Genomic DNA, 22,406 nt, shown 5'->3' on the forward strand with positions numbered 1-22,406 from the left:
TTCTGAAGTACTTATTCCTACCGCGGACTGGTATTATAAAATAAAAGAAAGAAATAATGTAATGTAAAAAGTAAACAAGAGATAATGCATTGTCTTTTACTTTCTCATTCGGTCCAATGAAGTGCGATAAGAAATGTTCACTTTTGCCATCCAATGAAGACTGACTGTGTCACTCGAGACAGTCTTCCTATTACTACTATGATTACTATTATTATTATTATTGTTATTATTATCGTAGCTTTTTGTTGTTGCTTCTGCATTTAGTAACCATTTCAAACGTAAAATAGAAATACAATACGCACAAGCAAGTGAAATGGGCGAGGAGAGGAGCGTAAAGTTGATAATCATCGCAGCCCTGAAGGTTGTGCAGTGTACACTGACTCTCAAAGCTTTTAACCTTTTTGAGTTAATCGACACTAGTGTGGCTACTCTATACTCAAGTTATACTACTCACTTGTAGAGTAGTTTGTACGACGACGGTCATAATATCGCGTATAGTTGGAGGCAAATTGTATGGCCGTACCCTCCCTTTTCATATATACTCATTTTCTCTCATTCTCGTCTCGTTTTATTCGTTCTGTGAATATTAATGGTACGGTACACTCTGCTACAACCACTAACACTAGTACTACTACTATTACTACTGCTACCCGTAGTAGAACCACTACTACAGCTAGTGCTACCGCTGGTGGCTGCGTATGCCCGCGATGGTTGTTAAGTTTAATTGTGACGTGTGCTACTCGAATCGACTGTAATCGGGACGAGGGGATCATTAAAGTTATTAAAGTCGAAAGCTCGCAATTCACACGCGATAGCTGGTGAAGTTAAAAAATACCAGAGTATTCACTGACAAAACATTTCTTTTTTTAATTTTATTTTCATAATCAAAATTTATTTTTATTTGTTATTGAAATCTCTATTTTTTCCTTCATTTAAGCTGCTTTCTTTTAATTTTTTATTTAATTTTTAAGGTTAGTAATAACTTTGTAGAATTTGTTGTATTTGCTATAAAAAAATTTGATTACAATAAAAATTCACATGACCAAATTTTCACATTTAAATTTCTTTTTAGTTATACGGAAAATCTTTTTTTAAACCATTTTTACTGAGAGATTGCAAAGAATTGTAGATTCAAAAGAGTGAAAGCCATCATTGACTTTTGTGTGTTTGGTGGTGACCACTGACACGCGTTAACGCGACCGCTTGTTCCGAATATACTATGATAGATATGTACTTTTCATATATAAAGTATATATATATATATATATATATATATATATATATATATATATATATATATATATACCTACATACTTATGTTAGTAGGTAAATGCAGGCATGTATTCGTGTGTGTGTGTGTGTGTGTGTGTGTATTCCAGAGAACCGTGGTCTCTCGAGTGGTGGTTGAAAGCGTACACGGGAATTTCTCGGTACTTCTATTACATACTATGTTCATGTGGTCAGAACGACGCCGCATGGACATAAAAGCACATGCTCTAAATGCAGATGAACTACGAGACCGGTTTTCGTGGATAATCCTCTATGTAAAAACCACTAAAGTCAGTATACTGGATTTTTTAATTGCTTTAAATAAAAATGAAGAGCAACTTTTACGGGATAAATAATAAATATATTTTTAACGATTCCAACTATGGTGTAACTAAAATAAAAACTAATAATTTCAATTTAATTCCACAAATATCCCATCAAAAATTGTAGATCTGTTGTGTTGCATCTGTTTAAACAAAATTTATTTATTTACACTTTATTATACTCATACCAGAATAACATTTCTGGTAAACAAACTTGTTTTGTATTTTCATGACTTTTTTTTTTTTTTTTTTTTTTTTCCCCCATTAACTGAATTGTATCATCACGAAATTGGCGTACGTAGAGGATAAAATATTTGTCAATCTCGGTGCGTTTGTAAAACTGAACAATAAGGGACAAATGAATTCGAAAACCGGATTGGCAGATCATCAATAATGTGATTTGTACAAGTGTGATTTTTAACGAATATCGATTGGATTACCAATTTGATTGTTGTTATGTTGTCACAGTATGATGGCATACTTTGTTACACGCGATCCAGAATTAAAATTACCGCTTGTACAGTACCTAAACATTTCTTTGTCTTATTTATGTTACATATATTAGTATTCATAAATACATTATTACCTATTATATTTGTAATTTCATTTATATTCTTGTTTCTTCGGTATATAATACTCTTAAGTAGTTCAAATAAAAAAAAATAACAATGAATACATTTGTGATCAATAATAATTATTTTTACGATGTGTATTTTTATTAATATACATTTTGTGTATCCTCGAAAGTGTGGCTGTGGTGAATAACCGCATTTGATGTCAATTGATAATTTTCTCGGTACACTACTTTAGTACGATAAATACGTGTAGAATTTTTAACTTTTCTCAGCGGTGATTGAATTCTTATGAATTATTTATTCGTTTATTTACGTTGATTTTCAATATTCCCGGTTATACAAAACAAGAAGGTATTTTGAAGTCGTCGTATTTCATTGAAAATAAATTTTTATTCAATTACTCCATTGGCAGACATACAATCCGCTCATTCTTTACTAGTGACTTGTACGTCAATCTCAGTGACACCAATTTATTTCCACGTTTGTTTTATTTTTTTCCACTTCTATACACTGATCTAACTAACACTCGTATAATTTAGAATCACAACAAATAGCAGGAGTATAAATCGATACATTAGTTGCTTCTTTTATTCTTATTCAAATAGAATTATTTTTTTATAAATCGAATTATAACTTGCGTGAGCAATATTATTGATTCTTCGAAATTCATATTTAACGTTAAAATAAAAGACATTAGATGTATCATGAATTATTACTGAAGATACAGATAATTGTCATTTTATTCTGAATGAAAGTAATGGAAAGCTTCAAAGCCACTAAAATATTTATTCAATTCACTTTTAAAGTTTAGTGATTTTTTTTTAAATCATTATAAATTACTTAAATAAATGTTAATTTATCATTTTATTATAAAGTAATTAACGTTGTCCAAAAATGTGCCAAATTTTATTGATTTTTTTTTTTACCAAATAAATTAACTTTTTCACTACATTGACTCATACTTTTCAGAGTAAGTTTGAAAAAAAAAAAAAAAAAAAAAAACATTAATTATGATTAATCACAGTTAGTTAAATACTTTTAATTTGCTATCACAAGACTAATGAAATTGAAATCCTCTTGTCTACTAGCATATGACAGCACTGGTTTGATAGACTAATGGTTTATTACAGTATATTTAATAAAATTTCTCTTTGATTGTTAATCATACCAACAGGAGGTTAGTATCAATATTAATATAGAATAATTAATATCCTTGGTATTCGACCACCGCAAACCTGAATGAAAATTGTCTAGTGTTAAATGATCAAAGCATCCCATAATTATGATAAAACTCAATGAATTGACTTCATATCATTGAAGTAATAATATCTATCATTAACATTATTTAGTCCACTCAAAGATAATAATGTTTAATATTGATCAATTACTACAAAATTTTGGTTATCATTGTTGAGGTTTATCGGTCATTTTACAAAACAATGAATTTTTTAAATTACTAAAAAAATTTAATTTTTTCTTAAGTACTTTTTAAAATAATTTTTTTCACTGCCCTAAGACCTGAAAAAGTTAATAGTTTTTTTTTAATCACTTTAATTATCAGATAAATTAAAAATTAAGCATCTGTATTTATTTATGTGCATATAGCTGAGAGAATAAATTTTTTTTCGTTGCACTTTACGCAATCTAGTATCCAGTTTCATTTGACGATGCTGTATTTTTGCAAGAAAATAGCCACCGGTGTAGGAAAGAAGAGGATACCTACCGGACACTAACTATCCAATTAAGGAGCGTTCTAAGTTATTAGATTTTGTACAGACGACGCGTTGTACTCTTATACCTAGCTCGATGCTTCTACATTTTAACAAGGAAACCTGGTTTATAGAGAAAGAGAAAATGAAAATAGCAGTAGTCGTTCTTGTTGTATAGTTATACCAGTACTTGCAGAAGCAGAAGTAGTATAAGTAAAAGAGAGGAGGGAAAATTACCGTTTTACAAAGCGGCACACAGCTGCTAGACTAAAAGACAACTTTCGATAATTCGAGGATAATATTTCCTTATGATATATATATATATATATATATATATATATATATATATATATATATATATATATATATATATATATATATATATATATATATATATATATATATATATATATAGATATTAAAGTAATGTTAAAACATTAAATTACATAGCAACTATCTCGCTGAACTTGATAACCTATGCCGCCTTATTCGCAAAAGCTACTAAGAATAATTACCGCCAATTACTTACTAAAGTTCGAAAAGTTATTATAAATTATATCTGACTTGAAATTGAATTCTTGAGAAATTGAATTTCCGGCTGAATGCATCAATACCTTAAACATTTAACGTAAATAAAAATGTGTAAACGAAAGTTAATTGTGATTAATTAAAGGATTTCCTATTATTTTAAAAAATAAATGCCAAATTATTATAATTTCAGATGATTTTAAATGTAATATTGATATATTAAAATCGATCTTTTTCTTTATTATCAGACTATTTACAGACTATTCTCTAAAATATTTATGAAAAGTTTAAATAAAAAAGGAGTCTTTTAAATATTAATTAATGCTGAAAGTCTAATTTAAAAAATATCTTTTTAGATGACTTCATGCATATATTTGTCTGCAAAAGTTGTATTAATTGTACTTGGGTGAAGGAAAAGCAGTGAGATTTATAAATCTAAAATCATAGATCTATTTAATAATTCTATTATATACCGTCGCTACGATTATGTAATTGAATAATACGTATTTCTGTAATTTGATTTCGGTTTATTATGTAATTTAATTTTGAGACGATAATTATATCTTTATAAATTATTCTTCATACCTCCCATTGATTTATTACCAAGCACATTAAATTAGTCATAATTTAAGCCACTTGAGAAATCTAGAATATAACATACATAATTTGATTTTTAGCTATGACTTTTTGACAATAACAAGTAAAAAATTTGTAGACTTACATATTTTTAATCTTGATAAAAATCATTCAATGTTACTATTATTTTCCAAAGTAACTCAAAAATGTATGTAGACAGTGAAGCGGTTTTTTAGTTACTATAAATCCGAGTATGTACTATGAAACCCAGATGCGTAATTATTGTATCAAAGTATCAGAAAGTTAAAGTATTGAAGCTCTCGTAAGTTAGTATGCATGTATTCTGGTGGTGGCGGATGAGGTTGATTACTCGAGAGTGCAGTATGTACTCTACTCAGTACTGTAGAGAGCCCTCAATTATCGTAGAACCGTGATAACATATATATTACAACCTTCTTAGCTTTCCTCATTCACTTTTGTGTTCAAAAACAGTCAGTTACTTAAGCAGTCTTAGTATTTTTTTATTTTCATTTGTATTATGTTTTCTTGTATTTCATTTAATCTTTTTTTTTCATTATTATTCTATCGCGAAGTACACTAAAAAAAAATTCATTTTCTCAATCTTCTTATTTGTTTTACTCTTAATCTTCTTACAATAGAAGAAATTATCCAGTCAGTAGAATACAGCGATGAATAATGTGGGAATTAATTGTGTTAAAAAATGATAATAAACTTGATAAATACGCCAGAACTAAGAAAGATAGTATTTTTAATCGTCGATTTTTTATATTAAGGAATGCTGCTGCGTGAAATAGGAATGTTAATTTCAATATAATTTATTAGGTTTTAATTACAAGTCGCTGACTTTTATTGGCGTCTCATCTGTGTGATGGAATGTTGATAGCGTATGAAAAAAATAATTATGAAAGAAGTACATTTTCTCTTTAACGACTCGAGTCATAAAAAATTCACATTAGACTAATTTTTTTAAAATTAACTTTTTTCATCATAATTTATAACTTGGAGAATTTTTTTTATTAACTCTACTCTGTTAGTTTTTTATAAAAACTTACGAATAATCATTAAAGTGTCATTTTTTTTTATTATCACTTGCTTAGAGTTTTTTTTTTATTTATTACTTGTCTACGTTGGTAATTTAGAAGAGGAAGTAAAAATTTTATAAGAACTTTTTATTACTTCTTAAATTTTTTGTCAATTTATTAACAATGATTATTTCAAAGAACATTGAAGTACAATTAAACAAGATTCTGGTTACTCAAATTATGAGATTAGCAAGGAAGGATTGTATTACAAAGAATAGTGTATTTTTTAAATTATGTTCAGTAAGTGAGCGAACTCATATACTTGCAAACAATTTCTTCACCACATTTTTCAATTTACCAACTAAAGGGAATTGTCCTTCTACAATTCTGCGGTGCCCAGTAGTTTGCAGTAGCTCGCCGATGATCAGTTATCATAAACTAGGTCAAACTGATTACCGTCTTGTTTCTTAAGCGATTTAACAAATCAATAAAAAAAAATAATTTATTTAAACTTTTACATCGCTTTATTCTTGTTAAACTTTAGTTGTTTTTTACGAATCTCCAATCATTTTTTCACCCTTCAATAAATTTGACAGCAATAAAATAGAAAAAAAATATTCAATCACTTTTTTTAATTCATCAATTTTTATTGTGCCACTTCTGTATATATTTGTCGAATAAAAAGAAAAAAAAATTTGTCATATAAGGTCGACAATCGATTTTACGCAGGGTGATATACGATGAAGAAGCCAGAGAAATATTTCACCACACTACTATTTTTTACGTTTCTCGGCTTCGCGGTTTCCTCACTATGTACTCGAGACTTTAAATCTTAATTTTTAGTCGATCGATAGTCTGATGATATTCAATCGTAAACTGATTTATTTATTTAGAAAAAACTAACACGTTATTTCTATTTTCAACAAGTAGGTTGAATTTATTTATTAAGCACTCGAGTTTCTTGTCATAAGCTTAATTAAAAATTTTTTACTCATATTATATACATCAAAATTTAATAAATCAATTATTTTAAAAGTTCGTGATTTTTATATTGGTAAAGTTAATATTGATTTGGCATGTTTTGAATAATTAAAAAACTTAAAATATCAATACGGACAAACTACTTAATCGTCAATTCTTAATAAATCCTTTCGTTCTATTTCACTATTATATTGAATCAATAAGATTAACCAGATGAACGTGGAAACATTCATATTCTGTCAAATAACAATTCAATCGATTTTCTCAATATTTTATTTATTTTATGTTTCATGTTAAATGTTGAACCATATCCAGTCTAACAATATTTTATCGAGTTTTTATTAGTTAAATATTTTTTATGTATTGACTTCAATGAATTTGTTGAAGAGGGTTCAAATACGTGACTAAAAAATAATGTAAACACTAAAAATTGATGTGATATTCTCAAAGATACAAAGCATAATAAATTTAAGATTCATTATTTACATTTGTTATTTATTTTATGATAATTTACTCACTTTTATAAAATGAAGAATAAGAATATAATAATTTTATCAGTTGTAGAATTATTTAAAAATGTTACCGCACAATGTACTTTGATAGAAAAATTTTTTATTAAATTAAAAAAATCAATTGTCAATAATGAAATCTTCCAAAAAAATTCTGTTTGTTCTAAATTGCCGTACATTAGAAGCTTTACATCGAACTCGTTATTATTACAATGCTTATAGATAACAATATGCACGATATATTTTTAATGTGGGTAAACATTACAACATTATATCTATAATAATGAAAGCAGTAATAATAACAACAATAATAACAGTTGACGAGTGGCGCCGCTGAAAAGTCTGCATGTTTTATTACTTTACGTGCTCGAATCACTATACCGTACTAGACTTCTCGGTAATGCTATCAAAATTTTTATTACTTTTTTTCAGTACCTCTCAGAACACGTGTTTTAGACTGCTATTATATGTTTATATGTCTCGCAAAATTTTTACTATTTCATTGAACCATATGATGAAAAGAATAGTAACAATCGTTCATAATAAAATCTCAGGTCTTTTGTTTTGTTATTTTTTTGGACATAAATTTATTCAACATTGACTATCACATTAATTTTTCAAATTCCTTTTATTGAATTTATTATTCATCAACTTTTCGTTACTTTATTCTCAATGACTGAAGTATAATGAAAGTAGCTTAAAGTATTAAATATCAATGATAATTGAGTGTGTATTTTGGAAGAAAAAAGCTACAATTCACGGAGATGAGACTAAAATATTGAACGGATGAAAAGTTTCCAGACAAGCATGGGAGCTGAATTTGATCCCAATAAGTAGTATAAGTTTGAATAATCTGTCAAAAAATTGTTACTTCTTATACAATTATATATTTACTCGATGGAATAGTTTGAATTCCTTTTGCAGAACATTAGCAAATAATTTATGAACACGAGGTAGATGAAAGTAAGATAGCGCATCATATATAGGTACACCCGTCACTCAACTAATTCGAGTTATTTGCTTCATAAACAATAATTACTGCATGCAACTTAAATGAGCAGTATCTTACTATGTATTCTGATTTTGCACTACTCCATTAACTTGTCGACAAGTAGTAACGATTCATCGTGAATTTAATATGTACATATAATATTTGTACATCCGCGTATTATATATACAGTTCTCATTTTCGAGTTGATTAAACTCTCGTAAGCTCGGATTGTAATATAACTTCAATTCTTAAAATGGAAAATTTAACCGAGCAAAAGTTACTAGCTTGTAAAATTTTTCTTTAACTCTTCGTGACTTTCTAGCAATTAGTATAATTGATTACCCAAATTATGAGTTTAAAAATTTCCGATAATTGAGATTTGGATGGATGTTAAATGATTCATTTGATACTGGCGAATCCTTCCGAGCGAAATATAAATAGACACGCTTCTAAAACATTTAATCGAATTGATTAAATATTTAGGAAAAAGATGTCATTTAATTGAAAGGAGTTTAATTAATGGACAATTTTCTTTCATGAATAATACCTTTATTTGATACTAAAATAAAAAATAATTTAAATATATACAATTAAGAAAATTATTTTTTTTTATTCTATCACTATCTGTTTTTTAATTAAACAAAAAAAATTGTTACATTCATTCCACTTAGTAAATAAATGCTTCCTGAAATATTGTTTGGTAAGATTTGTTGGGGAAAAAAAAAAAAAAATGGTACAGACAAATTGACAGTCATGATAAATATAATTCAACATTTACACGATAAAAGCATTTCCGCTGACTGACATAAATGAACTATTGAATTTAGAGTATTATATGAAATAACCAAAATATATTGAAATCTATCTATCCATATATAAATTTAGTTACTAAAATGTTCCCAATGAAGTCGTAGCATTATTCAAGTATCACTCACTGCTCGTAAAGCCTTTCAACGATCGTAAAAAAAATATTTTATTTCCATCCCCCTTAACGCGCTTTAAATTCACTCGACCCTAATTTTATTTTTAACTATTGAATAATAATACTGAAAATGCGCTTGGAATGTATTCAATATGAATAACATTAGCCCGATTCTTCACTTAACAAAAATAATTCAAGGGATCATAATAATAACAATAATAATAATAATATAGATATAGTTACATCAATATATAAACTTTTCAAAAGTATCTGTACCATATCGATCAAATTGAAAAGAATAATTTTAAATAGTTGTATTTGATACGAAAAAATAAATTGTTTTGTTTTTCATAAAGCCGTAGCTTCAATTTTTACTCTTCCCAAGCTAGCCATGCGTTCGGGTGTCCCATTATGCGCAACAATCAATTTGCTTATAAATTCGTCAGAGTAACGCATATTTTCATGTAAAATAAATAATGTATCCGGGACGGATACGTTATATACAGTTCAACGGTAGAGCTACGTCACGGTTACGCACATCTATGCTAAATAAAAAATATATGTATAAAGTCAAATCATAAAATGAATCACAAATTCAAACGTTACAGAATTTTATTACGTTTTTTTTTCTCTACTACTTTTTATGCTTTTACTTATTAATAGTTTTTATTTTTCTATTTCACATTTTAATGGTTTCATTTTTTTACTTTACGTTTGTTGGAAGAACTGTTGTAAAAAACTCTCGGTAAAAATGGCTTATATCTTAACTTTAATATTCTGTAAAAATCTGGTACTTGGACATATTTAAATTCAATATATTCCTTTCAGATTCATATAAAGTTGTAAAAATAGACTGTAACTTATTTTTTTTAGTTTTATGATCACTGTAGAGATTTCACTTTTGTAACCAAGGGTTTAGGGTATCGTAAATTATAAGATTTAAGTAAGTACGTCGAACATTCTGTTTGCAGATGTTTTGACAGATAGGTAAGATTGTTGTAAGTAAAATTGTGAGAGTGAATTTTAAAAGTATTTTGGAAATGGGTGGGAACTTTAAATTTAAGTTAGTTTTGCGTATTGTAAAAGTATGACTGAGTGGGAAGAGAGGCCCAAGTAGTAGGTAGAGTAATTAAGAAAAAGGACTTGAGAAGATAGTCCTGAAGAACTATTCATTGTAGACAGACCTCTGTATTCTTTCCTAATAAACACAACACTTAAATTACCTAACCTGTGATATCCTTTTTAGATATTAATAACATCAATATCCTATCCAGTATTTCTGATACTACATTCATTACAACATAACGACTTTCAAACTTTGAAACATTTTAATTACTTTTTATTATTTAATAGAAACTTTTATTTTTAATGTTAATTGCAGTTTAAATTTAAATAGTTTAATCATTTTTTCAAACAACTCACATGCTTGATATTTAATTAAATATGTTAGATTATTTGGTTGAATTTATTTTTCCATTATGGATCAAAAAAGAAATGAAAGAAAATAAAAAAAAATGTTATATTGATTAAAAAAATTTTTTTTTTATCTTGTTATACATTTTATTTCACAGGATCAAAAAAAAAAAGACCAATTAATTTTCAATCAGAGAAAGATTAAAAAAGTTATATTGAAATTCAACTTTTGAGAGAATAAGTTTTAAAATAAAAATACTTTTTTTGATTTTAACTGAATTCATATTTCGAGCATAATTTAATTATTTTCAATGAATTTCATCGAAATGTCAAGCCAATAGATATTTATATAAAAATTTCAAAAGTCATATCTTTGAATTTCAAATTTACTTAATAAAATATTTCATCCGAAAAGTTCTTGTCATCAGTTATATTCATCTCAAACGAAAAATAATAATAACGATTTATATACTTTTTAGTAATTTGATGCGAACTCATCAATTTAATAACATTTACTTTCATGTCTTCACCCCTCCGTATCAGTATCGCTTACAACTCAGACGAAATTTATATCACGATAATGGTATATGTTTATCTTTCCTTTGTACCTACAATCAATGTCACGTCTTTGTACATATATGTTGATCGATTTTTGGCGATATATTTGACGGAACACATGAGTACATATTTATTTTTAGCACAAAAAAAATCTAATGTTTACAAAAAAAAATTTTTCTTGTAAGTTGAATGCGAATGAAAATAGTTAATAGCATACTAACATCTAAATAATAATAATGTTTACTTGAGCGTAAATCTAATATAAATTAATATAGGATTATATGAAAGTATAATTGTTTATTATTATTTCCTACTCATTTTAAATGTTGTTGTCAACAATTTCTGGATTAAATATAAGATGAAATTTAAATCAATTGTGAGCAAAAGTACAGAGAATAAAGTGGAGGTAAAGTAAAAGCTGAAACGAAATGTCAAGTTTTCCGTGGATTATTGTGCTATCTTTTAATGAAAAGTCGACGGAAATGATAAATTATTTCTTATTTCATACTCATCATCTTTCTTTACGCTACCTTACTTTACCTTGCCTTATTACTTTATTATTTTCTCTTTCTTAATTATATTTTTATTATCGCCGTCATCTTTACCCTCAGTTTTTTTATCTGTTAATTTAAATCCATGCACTAAGATGCAGGGCTGTTAATATAGGCACATAAATAAAAAAAAAAAAAAAATACATACTTTGAAAAAATAATTATCTATAATATTAATGTTCGAACGGTTTATTAGCTTGTCATTATTTCACGGATTCGGTAAAAAGACATCGTGCCGACGTGGTTGTGACTTTGCACCCCTAGTCTGCGTTGCTATAATCTATCCCATGCACGCGATCTCTTTTGCGCCAGCACACACACTTACATATAAATATATATTTAAATTTGTGTAAGAGAGAGAGAAAACTTTATGAACGCTTTGCCGACTTGCATGAGAGTCATTTGTGCACAGGGTTAGGAATTAGTGGAGGGTAACCAGAAGATTCCGGGAATCATTATTTCTTTGTTCAATTTAAAATACGGTTTTTATTATGTTTATGCAATTTATCAAAATAAATCACTTGATTTATTCTTTATTTAAAATCTTTTTTACAGTTAAAAATAAAAGATATTGATATAATTTTATTTATTCTTATACTTATCTTCGATTTTTTTAACACGGTCATTCGATTCCATCAAATTTTTTTTAGAACCTTTGCAAAAAATATTTCAACGTTTTTTGCTTTTCCTGCAATTAATTTAAGCAGTATTGTTTTTAATAAGAAACATATTATAACGAAAATAGACTTTATTGTTTCTAATTATAATTAATTTTCATTAATCTCCAATCTAGTGTAGAATAGCATCTTGGAATACCAAGGGTCATTCAGATAACTATGTGGAGCTGTAATCCATCAGTATATAACTATCATTCAATATCTCTAATTGCAATTGAAAGTCACTTCTCTTAGATTTCGATAAATTTCAAACACTTTGATCTAATTTATCAAGAACCCGTAGTCTCAAAAGTATCTAATTAGTAATTACTATAAAGAATAAATGAAATCCTTTAATATTACCACCTTGACTCGGGCAAGTATGCGGTTAAAATTTAATTTAACATTTTTTCCTAAAATTTATTTGTCTCTTCAAAAAGTATCGAGTCAAATTAGTGAATAATTGCGTATTGTTAATTAGCATTTTGTATTGAAAACATAAAACTAATTCAACATACAATTACATAAAATGGGAATTGATAATACGTCAATGGGTTACTAAATATTTTAATTATAAACCATCCTCAATTAATTAACCAATCAGTATTGTAATATTGAAATACGTAATTATAACTTCAAGTAATTTCATTTAATAATATTATAAGTAATCGGATCGCAATCGAGTTACTGCGTATAATGTTGGCGTAGTATTCAGGGATAAATTAAAGAGTAGTAAAAAAAAATACTATGGAGTGTATATTAAGAAAAATGATGTGAAATGTAACTGGATTAGCGGTAACGGGTGCAGAGATTGGTCATTAAAAACTGATATGTCAGAGTTATTTGATATTTTGACAGTATTTTATCGAGGGCAAGCGATTAAACGCGACTGATTCATCAACTGCTCGTGTACAATCATTCGACCGAGACTTGATACGTAGGATTTCCCGTGGGATCCTAGAAACGTGTCAGTGGGTAGATATTATGGAGTTATAGTTCCCTTATGTCTCTATTATGAAACCGACTCTTGAAATCTTGCCTGGTTATAAGTATTCTCTCACCTTTTTTGTTCGCCCTTCTTTCACAGTTGGCTGCTCGCGTGCTTTTCTTAATCTTTTTTTCCCACATGTTCAACCTGATTCAACTCACACCCCGCATATATATTGCTACCAAGCGCAAGTTATTAGTCCGATAAATATCCTTTTGACACTGTCAGTATTTATTTTATTCTTTTACGTTCCACTATAAATGTATCGAAGTGTTGAAAAAATTTAATATCTATCGTGAAATGCTTATAAGAATAATAAAACTTTTAAAACCGCTTACTTCGTTACAAAAAGTTATATTGTTGTAATAAATTTTGAGGAAAAGTTTAATTTTGATTTGTTTTTCTTTTTGCAGATCCAGATTTTAAAGAAGCTATTGTGAATGTTACGGCTTCCGTGGGGAGGGAAGCAATATTAGCATGTGTTGTGCAAAATCTTGGAGGCTATAAGGTCAGTTATTGATATTTTTTAATTTTTTTATCGAATAATATTTAGACATTACAATGTAAATTATGTACTTATGTACTTTAATGTAAATTAAAGTCGACAACGGGTGATCATTTGGTATACAACGTTTGTCAATAATTTGATTCATGTAAGCCAACCAGTTAAATGATTAAAAAATAGTATGATGCAAATATACACACCAAAAAAAAAACATATCAAATAATTCTCATACTACTGTTTGGAGAATACATGTTTTTTTGTGAGGTCAGCATTTGATCCACAGTATATTTATCGTTCACACACTCAGGGCATTTCCAGTTCGGCTATCCGATCAAGCATATGTATATCATTCACACATATGCACACATCAAAATCTGTATTCAGACAATAACAGGGATTTTAAATTTATTCAACTCTAAATGAATTCTCTTTTATAAATTTTAGTTAAGCTTTTTCATGCTATCAATTAATATCAGCATCAATAACTTATAACTGTCATTTTTATTTTTCGGTCAAAGGCAAAAGAAATATTAATCAACTGTAAATTTTATTTTTAAATGTTATTTATCTTTAATTTCTCACCGATTGACGTCATTAAATTAGTCAAAATTAATAATAAAGATGTTTTATTTCAGTAGTTCATACATAATTACTAGTCTGCTTATATATTTATTAATCCAAATATGAAATTATTACATTTCGCCTTCATGGATAACCAATATAATTTTATTTCTGCACTCTAAATATTATCATATCATTTATTTCCAAATTTATTAATAACTTACGTATGGAGTATAATTCGGTCATTACTGTAATATTAATTCTATTCCATCAAATATTTATGAAAAAATTATACGAGGTGAATATTCATTTAATCCAAGAAATCGTCACTGACGTTAAAAGCTATTATAAAATAATTTATAACATTTTTGATTGTCTCATAGCAATTATATTAATTTCTTAGGGATTTTCTTTTGTAAAAAAAAAAAATAATTCTTCAAGTTCTTTCGTGAAAGAAAAATTTATAGTATACATCGGAAAGTGGGTAACTGAAGTTTTATTTTCCGAAATAAATTTCCATAAATAACCGACTAAATGAAATAGAGTAAATAAAACAAGTGAATTCGAAGATGTTCTCAATACAAGTATTGTATATTTCCACGCAAATTGCTCAATTCAATTTAATTGTTATATCGAGCGGCATTGTTTCACTACAACTTCCCCTTCCTTTTTACCCCAAAGCCAATTCTTCTCAAAGTTAAGAGTGTAGAGTACCATCCGAGCAATTTATTTTAATCGCGTTTTTTATTCTTTTCATTGAAACATTCTCAAATAAGTTTCGAACTATATATTAGTTTTTTATTCTACTGAATGCACAATAGAATATAGTCAAATCTTTTATTTAGCTCAGCTCTACCATGACAGTAAATGATCAATGGCCACTTGTAGAGTGCAGTTTAAGTAAAAAGTACCGGTATATAAACATAGTAAGTGAGTGAGTGAGTGATTGGTCATGAAACTTTGACTAGTCCAATAAATCAAAACCTATTTATTATTTTACTCATTTTGATTAAAAAAATATATTACTACTGCAAACTTTATGATGTGATGATACCGAAATTTGCTATTCACATCCTATTGGTTGAGAACCTTTGACATTTAGCTAGTCGAAAAGGTTACCACACTATACACAGTCTATTCATTGAGTTCACTACACCAGAATTTACAGCTTCACTACACACTTACCCTTCAATTCCCAATTGCTCAATCGAGACGTAGTTGCCTTAAGCTCTTAATGCTACCTCGAAATCTAAACCCTCTTGTACTTAACAGTTGTGATTGATCTTCATTCAATGAGTATTTGAGGCTTAACATTTGACTTTACTTGATAGCTTCACAGTATAGCCGATAAAAATAATGATAAAAAATGGCATTTGAATAAAATGAAATCAAAACACTGACAATTCAAATACTCCGATCACATTTACAGAATAAATTTGTCCTAAATTACAAAATACTTGTATTATTGCAGTAAGATATAGTACAATCTATTAAAAAAAATAATAATATTTAACTGACTAAATTTATTTACGAAAATATCAATTTACCTGTGCATCAATAAGTGGAGAAATTAAAAAAGTAAGTCAAATACTCAAGTGCTTAATTTATTTATTTTTAATATTAACATGTATTTTCTCCACTACACCTGAAAAATTTTAATTAAACCATTTAACTTATCAACTCATCCAAGCCGTTTGATATTTTTCACCAAGGATTTAATATACTAATGAATTTAAATTGAAGATAAGTTAAATGAGAAATTGAGGACTTTTTTTAATTCTTTTTATTATATTTTTTTCAATACTCTAAAGTCTTTGACGATTTCCGTTACTAGGTCAGAACATTCGTCGTATCTACATTTCAGATTCAATCTCAAAACCATGCTCTATGACAAAAAAAAAAAAAAAAAGAAACATTTTTGAAATAAAAGTCTCCTTGAATAATTTCCTCTGTTTGTTTTAAAGCTTCTCGAATTAAAATGCAAAAAAAAATCTGTTATTCTATCGATTATCGTTATAAAAGTTGAATTTTTTTTATTTTTCTTCAAAGTACGAGTAGTACTAGTAGGTATTACGTTATCGTAATAAATTTGTCGTCCAAAAGTTTAATCATTAATCACTCAACGATAAGTTACTTCAAATAAAATCATATTGTTATTTAATATATATTCAGTTAATGCCTGAATTAAGCAAAAATCGTGTTATATCTATTAACCCTCACATAAATAAATTTTATCTAGTTACCACCGTTATAAATATACATTTTTCAGCGACTATGTTACCAGTTGAATTTAATTAACCACCGGCTACAATTTAGTAGCCAACGCGAGCCACTGATCTCAGAATTAATTATACATGCAAACATATACACCTAAATTTGTTTATAGTATTTATAAATAATAATAAAATAAAAGAAATGTTCAGCGAAAAATTGAATACAAAAATTAGGAAAAAATAAGCTGGCGTAAAAAAAAAAAAAACAACGAAAAAAAAAAATTCTCTTACTGCTCAGGCGTGTCACAAGTGTATATTATATTCGCCGAGTCGGTGCAACGGTATGCGGTTAGAGGGTCGCTGCACGCTTGCCGCAGTTTAAATTCCCACTCAGTGTTACGTGAAACATGCGAGAATACTCTAACAACGTCTCGCGAAATTCAAGTGGACCCACCGCGTTATATTTTCCCTATGAATTTTTCATACCGTACAAATAAAACCTAAATAATGTTTTTTGAGGATAAAAATAAGAAAATAAACATTTTTATCATATAAATAAAAAAAAAGTTACGGATCCAATGTATTTCACACATCAATATATTTATATGATATATGTTCTCATGACAACTGACTGGCACTTTTCAGAGTCACTTCAAAGAAAATGGTTGAATCGCTGCAAAAGAATATATAGCATTTGCAAAGTATAGCGCAGTGGTATTGAGAATCTTGCATACGTATTACACCGATATATTGCTGCGCTATATTGTATATTGTAGAGCTTTACCTCAGCAATATTACTCCTCTCTTTATATGTTCATCATATAATACACGTTCAAAACGTACAAAGAACGGCATTACAATTTTTTCTTTCTCTCCCCGCACAATATAAAAGAATAATAATGATAACTTGTGGAAAAATGAATACACCATCTCCGATATCGATATAAACATTCACGCGAAATCTAAACACACTTTTCATTTAGTTACAATAGTTGAAGAATTCATCTTATCGAGTAAAGAGCTTTTTATATTCAAAAACAGCTAGCATCAAGTACAAAAAACTAAGTATTAATTTTATTCAGTATTCAGAAACTCTTGTGGGTAGAGTAAGAGGTGAGCAGAAAAGTAACTAAACAGGGGGTTAGTATTACTCGGAATGTAGGAGTTTTAAGGAACGTCAGAGTGATACTCGACATAATATTTCCAAGCCAACAAAACTGACCATGAAGCTCTTAACAATGAAAACTGAATGCTGCATAAATAGAGGAAAGTAATTATATGTGGGCAGGATATCATTACGGAGCGGTGGTTATGTTTTGTATTTGTCTCATTGATGATCCGGATGTGTCTGAAGGGGTTCTGTATACCTGGTATTGTGACCTTAATGACATGAGCGCGAGTTTGTTAGCATTCTACCAAGATAATAGTTGCATTGTAGTCGAGATAGTGCTCGTACGGCTTTTCTGTTTCTATATTTGAACATGTTAGTATCTAGTATATAGTATAGTTTGACTATTCGAATGATATCTTTGCATTCAAATTGCTTTGGTGTGGATTCATAAACTCGAAGTTCACGGTGAAGGTGGATATCGTTGCTAAATTTTATTGGCTTTGTCAGTGTAACTCTCGTTACCGATAATTATCTAATACGATTATTGTAATACAACTTAAAGATTCATTTTTGTAATTACAGACTACAAAATAATATAATTAAAAATAATTTTTATATGTATCCATGATTAATATTTATCAAAAGCGAGTTCGGTAGATGATTCAAAAAGAGATACTATTACTAATATTTTAATTTGCGGATATTTCAAAACTTATCAATACTCGATTCATATTTTCACAACTAATAACGAGGATTCAAATATTGCAGGTAATCTCAGGTGATTAATTTTTTTTTAATTTTGAAATTATTTTCAAGTATATCATGTGTGGATCGTCGGATTTCGCTGATAATGTGTGTTGCAAATTATTAAGAGTTCAGAGGGATTTATGGATGACAAACATCCAATTTCGTTCTGTAGTTACTCGCATTGATTGCAGATTTTGATTATACTCAACCATCAAATTTAGAATACATGTCTCCATACTATTCTAATTAATAAAATATTTAGAATATTATTCATTCTACATCTGGATAATAATTCTGCACAACCTATTACCGAGGAATTTGTAGCTCAAATATTTTGATGATAGTAAATAGTGCATATTAATTTTATTTAGTGAGAAAGACAGTATCATCAATAATTTATTGATTAATGTGGGTGAAATTTTGGCTGTAAAATTTAAGCATAATACAGCAGATTTAAAAGACGAGATTATTATCGGTTATTATCAAGAGGTGAACATTTCAAGACGTTACTATCATTTTCTAAAAATATTAAAAACAATTTCCGGCTGATTTCGTATAACTGTCGATACCAAGATAATATAGTTATTAGGTCATAACTTAAAAGAATCACTCTTTCATGCGACATCTACTTATACATGATACATGATAAAATATGTTCCAAATTAATTCTCATATTTTGAAAATAACCTGTTATGACACCTATTACTGACACATAATCCATTTCATTTAACCTTAACTTTTGTAGAGAAATATTAATCAGTAAATTACATTACATATATCGAGCTTACTTAAAATAAGCAAACAATGTATTAAATTAAATATGAATAAAAATTAATAAGCAACAGAATAACGCTTTGTAATAAAGAAATGTAATTATCCAATAGAAATGATATGAAACAATAAGAGATAATGTCTGTAATACTTTAAACCGTTATATGACAACTCAATAGAATTGAATTTAAGTTTTTGAAGGTATTATTGCGAAGGAAATGATTCGAATATGTGTATGATTAGATAAAGCGTAAATTGTTAGTGCGATGAGTACTTTACGTCTGTTAGGATCTGAAGTGTCGAACAATTGCTTTCAGCTGTACTGGTTACTATACTATAACTTTTGTTTCAATTTTGTTAACCGCGAGAGCCGACTTGTGCTCTTCACTCACATTTGCTATATCTATCTTTTCTTCTGTTCCCATCAACAACTAACTCGGTAATTTGAACTCTCCTTCTATGCACATTTTTTATTCTCTACAACTGCCATATACACGTGATGTGCACACGTGCGTTCTACAAAATATACTCGCTGTTTTCATAAAGTTCATTAGTCTAGTTTAATTTATATATCTTTGCAATGGAGCATCGCAATTTACAGCACGGTAATTTTGCTATTTCTTTTAACTTTCAACTTAATTTATATTCCATATTTCTCATATTACTGTTCATTTAATAACAGATAGCTAATAATTAATACCAATTAGCCGCATTATATTTCCAGGAATAACTTGAAAAGAATAATAATTTTAAACCATTGATATGATATTCATTACAAAATAATAGGCTTGTAATCGAAATTGAATTAGTTATTTCCGAAATAAAATATTTTTCACTACAACAATCAGACCCCATGTTATTTTATAACTTATTGGTTCTTTCAATCCAATAAAAAATATTTTATTACGAGCTACTGTTGTCGGATGATATTTTTTGAATCCATTGCAATCTGATAAAAAAAAAATTGGTTTCGCAAAAAAATCAATAAAACTTATATCGGTACAATCGGAAATTTTATTGGTAGTGACCCACTGCTACCGCTGACTATTGGAAATAAATGTATACATTTATTTATATTCTTTTTTTGTCTTTCATATCCATTCCAATCTACCAAATAATTATTTTATTTTTCAAAAAATATCAATATACATATGTTCACATTTTATCTTTGATTTTTTACATGAATTTCAAGTTTCTTAAAGTTCATAGAAGGTTTTTCAATAAACTACTCACTAAAAAATTCCAAAGCAATGTTAATAAATTTTTGTATACACACGTGTGTTTGTATTTTACTAAAACAAGAAATTGACTATAAAATGAGAATCGATAATCCAGAAATTTTATCACCCCGATGACTCATTGAAGATAATTTTTCGGTAACTTTTTAATTTAGTTTAATGTGACCTTTTAAGATAATTTCTTTACACTCTAGGAAATAATTTTACCTGTTGTAGACTCGGAGCAAGTGGAGAGTTAAAAATATTTTTTAGCTGGAATCAAAAGTATTGCTTCAAATATTAATTTATTCAATATTTTATAAAATGTCTGATGAAATGTCAATTTTTCAATAATTGATTTTATAAATATTCAACATCGATCGAAATTTTAAATTAGCGTTATTCTTTATTCATACAATTAATAGTTCAGTAACATGGCGCATAATTTAAAGCTATAATATATTTAAAAAGGAAAAACAAAATAATATGAAACCCGTCGTTGTATCTTCATACTTTTTCGCGAGGTTATTATTTTTCAGGTAGAGATATCAACCACCAAAGTATTATACATGATACATTTTATTCTGGGGAAAAATGTCTGTAACTTTCTGTTTATGAACGTGAACTTTTTCGTTGTTCATAGCCAAACAATAACCGGGAGCTTTGTTTCTCGTTATTTTGGTGTGTTTTACTGCAGCTTTGTAAAGCCGGAAAGAATAGCTGTGTGTACTGATGCACGATAATAAAGTAAATCCCTTTAAAAACAAAAAATGAATAAATAAACAATGGAATAATGTTTCAGGTCGCATGGCTACGAGTTGACACTCAGACGATTCTCACAATCGCGAATCATGTTATTACCAAAAACCACAGGATCGGGGTTACCCACAGTGACCATCGAACCTGGTTCCTGCACATTCGAGAGGTACGAGAGACTGATCGTGGTTGGTACATGTGCCAAATAAATACAGATCCTATGAAAAGTCAGACTGGCTATCTCGATGTTGTGGGTAAGTCATTGTTTTATTTATTTATTTTATTTTAATTATTGCATAGTTTTTCATTCATATCATTGTTTTTGTAATATTAAGTAAATTTAAACATTAATTAACCGCACTTGTTGGTGAATTTTCATAAAAATAATCAAAAAGTTTTGAAATTATCCATTTTTAACAAAAAAATTTTCACATTCAAGCAGCAATGAATGTAACTTGATTTACAGGTTCTTTTATTCCTTTAGAAAAAGCTTTAGCGTTACACATTAAGTTAGCGAGTAGTCGGTTGCATTGTTAGACTTATTCTGTTTCTTATTGGTTGAAATTTTTTTTGTTTTTATTTAAAATGTGTGAGTTGAATGCTTAAAATGCATACATACATTTATTTAACAAAATTATAATATTTTGACTCGAAATAAAAAATTATTAATGCAGATGAAAAGTAAAAAATATGTGTCGACAACTATCTTGATAAACTAATAATAAAAAAAATTTGCTAATAATTCTGTTCACACGTACTAATTGGAAAAAGGTAATAAAAGTGTATTTTAACCCATTTTTCTTTGCACGTACTGATTGGAATTAAAAGAGTAAAAAAAGTCTAACATTATTAGCCATAAATGTACGAAAAAAGAGGCGCAGTTTCAATCCCATTAAATTCATTTTACGATCAAAGCACGCTCTCAAGCGTAGT

At 28.0% G+C, this 22,406-nt stretch overlaps 1 protein-coding gene across 2 annotated transcripts in view; it reads left to right on the top strand.

The window, feature by feature from the left end:
- Positions 1 to 22,406, top strand: part of LOC141529685 (neurotrimin) — a 108,282-nt gene that overhangs the window by 60,004 nt on the left and 25,872 nt on the right. Inside the window, exons 2-3 of one of the 2 annotated variants that reach the window (XM_074246342.1) lie at positions 14,006 to 14,100; positions 21,520 to 21,727. In XM_074246342.1, the coding sequence (XP_074102443.1) occupies positions 21,670 to 21,727 (58 nt within the window). In that variant the 5' untranslated portion in view covers positions 14,006 to 14,100; positions 21,520 to 21,669. Of the gene's footprint in view, positions 1 to 14,005; positions 14,101 to 21,519; positions 21,728 to 22,406 lie in introns of those variants that run through there. The other variant, XR_012479640.1, reaches the window with a different exon arrangement.

The sequence above is a fragment of the Cotesia typhae genome, unplaced genomic scaffold, assembly GCF_013202065.1.
Source record: "Cotesia typhae breed Kobodo isofemale line unplaced genomic scaffold, CoteBio_Ctyphae contig_48, whole genome shotgun sequence".
Lineage (NCBI taxonomy): Eukaryota > Metazoa > Arthropoda > Insecta > Hymenoptera > Braconidae > Cotesia > Cotesia typhae.